This window comes from Triticum urartu, chromosome 5 (genome assembly GCF_003073215.2).
Source record: "Triticum urartu cultivar G1812 chromosome 5, Tu2.1, whole genome shotgun sequence".
NCBI lineage: Eukaryota > Viridiplantae > Streptophyta > Magnoliopsida > Poales > Poaceae > Triticum > Triticum urartu.
Window position 1 is genome coordinate 584,425,593 of NC_053026.1, and position 3,547 is coordinate 584,429,139.

Genomic DNA, 3,547 nt, shown 5'->3' on the forward strand with positions numbered 1-3,547 from the left:
TTTAAGATTGACGAAGTCACCACATGCGCTTTGTAGTCGACGAGACTTCTTCTCCCATTGAACGAACATTGTCGGAAAGACTAAAATAAATTCAGAAAAACGCGAGCACCATTGCCAAATCTAAGATATAAACCCGGTGGACTGGTTCCATCACAACAAACTTAACCAACTGAGCCACGCTAAGTTCGCGTGTGCTCGTTATTGGCGTCCTTATTTTTACCGCATATAAAGTCGATAACTACTCTCGATTGTAATAAAGACAAATCATATGTGATTCTTTTGTCCCGAGACAAAAGAGACGAGGAGCATATGTACAACCATTTTTCTAATTTAGACCTAAGCTACTAGTAGAAGGAAAGGACCGGGATGTTCCAACCACTACTATCATTTGCCAATCTTGCCCGTTTATTAGTTCTAGTCTTTTCTTTACACGTATTATTAGTTGTAGTCTTATGTGCATAATCCTGAAAGTGCATCCAGTGATGAACCCAGAGATACTGAGGTTTGCCAGGGCAGCGGATAACGACGGAGCTAGATTGCACTGCACCACTGGTCACTAGACAGGGGATGTACCCTGCCATGACATTGGAGAACCGGGGCGGTCGCCCCAACTCGCCCCAATGGTGGACCCGCCACTGAGTGCATCCTTCAGGCTCCTGGCGTATACTTCCAACCTCTTTAAACCTTCTCTCGGAGAATCAGCTTCACCCAACTGCTTTACCATTGCGCTGCCGATTATCACTCCATCTGCACCCCATTGTGCAACCTGTATGCATCCCGTATTCCCGTTGCAACCGTTAGGCAATAGCAACAGCGGCATAGTTAAGATATGAGTAAAATTTAGAAGAAAAAAGAAGAACAAATGGATCTTTATATATAGGGAAAACGTCTTTTATACCAGTCTAATATGGTCAGGGGTCGATATGCCAAACCCAACAACCACTGCTTTGTTAGTGACCTGCATATACAAAAACATAACTACATAAGGTTCTTGGAGGACAGTCACAATCTAGCTAGACTAGAGAAAATAATTGTTACCATTTCCTGCAAAAAAGGACGACTTATCATTTATTTTCTACAAACCTGCTTAATCTCCTTGAGAAGATCCTTCACCCGCGGGTTCACATCTGGGCGGGCTCCTGTAACTCCGTTGATACTTACCTGTGTAATAGTATGTGATTAAGACGCTCATTACCATATCTCCTCGTCTAGTAGTATATATAAATGCTAAAGTTGCAAATTGCAACGAAGCAGTTTGGATTTTAACCATACATCTACTTGGCACTCACAAGGTAAACAAACCCTTCGGAAGCTATTGTGATCTCATTCATCATGCCTGCCTTTGTAGATGGTGTTGTGAGCAGCACCTGCACCCATCACTTCATCAGCCTCGAGTACAACTACACTGTTAATGCTTAATGGCAAAAACGATTCGGATTATTTGCTATGTTTTACTTTTTCCGTTTGATGATTTGCCTTGACTTATCTCAATGATAAAAAATCTCCAAGGTGTTATTAGGCATATGAGGTCCTAGGGGTACAGTGATTTCTCATGACGGCATGACTCCGGTCCTCTTCAGTAGTCCTGATTATAGTTTGTTAGAGGTGGCCTGCACTTGTGCCACTCACTGGGCGTCTTTTATTTTTATTCCACTAGCAGCTTTGCATGAGGGTTTACTCAACACTTTATATCGTTTCGGTTGCTTGTGCCTTTATCTAGGAGCGTGTTTTACCAGGCATACGATGTTCTCGGGGTACGGTGATTTCTCATGCCGGCTCCGGTCCTCTTCTGTACTCTTGGTTGTAGTGTATTAGAGATGGCCTCCCCTATTTTTCATGCTTGGTGTTGGGTTAAGGGACTTGTGCCACTAGCCCGGTGCCTTTTTATTTTTCTTTCGACCTTATTGCAAGAGGATTTACTTAGCATTTTATATCGGTTTGGTAGTTTGTGCTTTTATATATAAAGTGGGAGCAAGACTGTTTCGCGTGTTATTAGACGTACCAGCTCGATGTCGTTCTGTATGGCTTCATTCCTAAGAACACTTGTCTCGATATAAGGAAGATCAGGTACTATAAGACCTGTAGCACATGAAGAGCGAATTAGTAATTCCATTATATTTTTAGAAGTTACAAAGTTTATAATAATGAATATTGACTTGAAAAACTATATTCCTTCCAAAAACTTGTAAAAAAACATATAGAGTAGCTGCATGTTACGATTTTTATGCATGAAGAACCACCTGCGTCAACGAAGAAGACAACTGTTTACCTCGAACACCGGCCTCTCTGGCTGCAGCGGTGAATCTCCCCGTTCCCCGCCGCGCGATTGGGTTGAAGTAAGAGAAGATGACCACCGGGCAGGACAGCTCCGGCGTCACCTCCTTCAGCATCGCCATCACGGCGTCCGTTGTCACGCCGGCCGAGAGCGCCCGCGCAGCGGACGCCTGGATGACGGGGCCGTCGGCGTAGGGGTCGGAGAACGGCAAGCCTACCTCTATGACGTCGGCACCAATGGTGTCGAGGAGCCTCAGCGCCTCCGCCGTCGTGGCCAGGTCGGGGTCGCCGGCGGTGATGTACGGGATGAACGCCGTCTGTGCGCAATCAAAAAACTTAAGCATGTCGGTCGGTCCATGCGTTACATCGTGGCGCAAATAAAAGAAAAACTTGGCGCGCTGCATGTACCATGCCGTTGTCTCTGGCCCGGGACATGGCCTTCGCTACCGACAGGCCGCCGTTACCGGCGGGCAGGGGCGCCGGGGCCAGCGTGGTCGCCGCCGCGCGCGCCCTGACCGCATGCCTCCCCAGCGCGGCTGGCGTGGCCATTGCTGGGTCGACCGAGGCCGTGGCGAGGGCTCTGACGAATACAGGCTTCACCGGCGGTGTGGCCGCTGTGAGGCTCGCCGGGGGCGAGGAAGACGGGGAGAGGGATGCCTTGAGCGCGAAAGCCATGTACGTAGTAACGGACGATGCTGTTAACTCACTTCGGTGTATGTATATGCAAGAGCAGCTGGGCACGCTTGGACTTGATGGGATCGAAGTGTAAGATCGATGCTGCTAGCTGGGAGTGGGATCGATGACGAGAATGAACAGCTGGTCTGCTTGTGATTATATAGCGGTTGGGTGGAGCTCGAAATGAGTGGTTTGTTTGGCTGTCTAGGTTGTAACCGTTTTAACTGTAAATAATGGTGTGGTGATACTTCGTTTGGTTAAGTCTAGTCTTTATGGTGCTATCAGATCTTTACCCCATGGCACTTGTGGTTTTCTTTTTTAACACAGTTCAGACACGGACACTCGTACATAGGCACATATACTCATCTTTATAAATGCACGACGCACATCATACTCGGACTCAACTCCCCTGACGTGCGGCAAGGTGCAGTTGGGTCATTGACATATGGGCCATCCGGCTGACGGGCCCACATGTCAGTGACCGAACTGCACACTGTAGTACGCCAGACGATCCCTATCCATCCTACTCCTATGAGCATCGCTGGGAGACTGAGCCGGCACGTCATCTTAGATTGACAAAGTCTTGATCTTCGTTTTC

General features: G+C 47.5%; 1 protein-coding gene across 1 annotated transcript; it reads right to left on the reverse strand.

Annotated features, from left to right (window-relative positions):
• Window positions 1-231: 231 nt before the first annotated feature.
• Window positions 232-3,141, reverse strand: LOC125506148 (tryptophan synthase alpha chain-like). Its single transcript, XM_048671012.1, has 7 exons — window positions 2,683-3,141; window positions 2,270-2,591; window positions 2,003-2,079; window positions 1,290-1,367; window positions 1,084-1,161; window positions 899-958; window positions 232-766 (listed from the first exon to the last, which is right to left on the reverse strand). Exons 1-7 carry the CDS (start codon window positions 2,947-2,949, stop codon window positions 557-559), a joined length of 1,092 nt encoding a protein of 363 aa, XP_048526969.1. The 5' UTR covers window positions 2,950-3,141; the 3' UTR covers window positions 232-556.
• Between the last annotated feature and the right edge of the window lie 406 nt (window positions 3,142-3,547).

Bases quoted from the DNA above. Each gene is read 5' to 3' on its own strand.
- LOC125506148 (XM_048671012.1), bottom strand. From the start codon at position 2,949: ATGGCTTTCGCGCTCAAGGCATCCCTCTCCCCGTCTTCCTCGCCCCCG. The intron at 2,592-2,682 runs GTACATGCAGCG...GATTGCGCACAG, and splicing joins GGGCCAGAGACAACGGCATG to ACGGCGTTCATCCCGTACAT. The intron at 767-898 runs GTATAAAAGACG...GGATGCATACAG, and splicing joins CCCCTGACCATATTAGACTG to GTTGCACAATGGGGTGCAGA.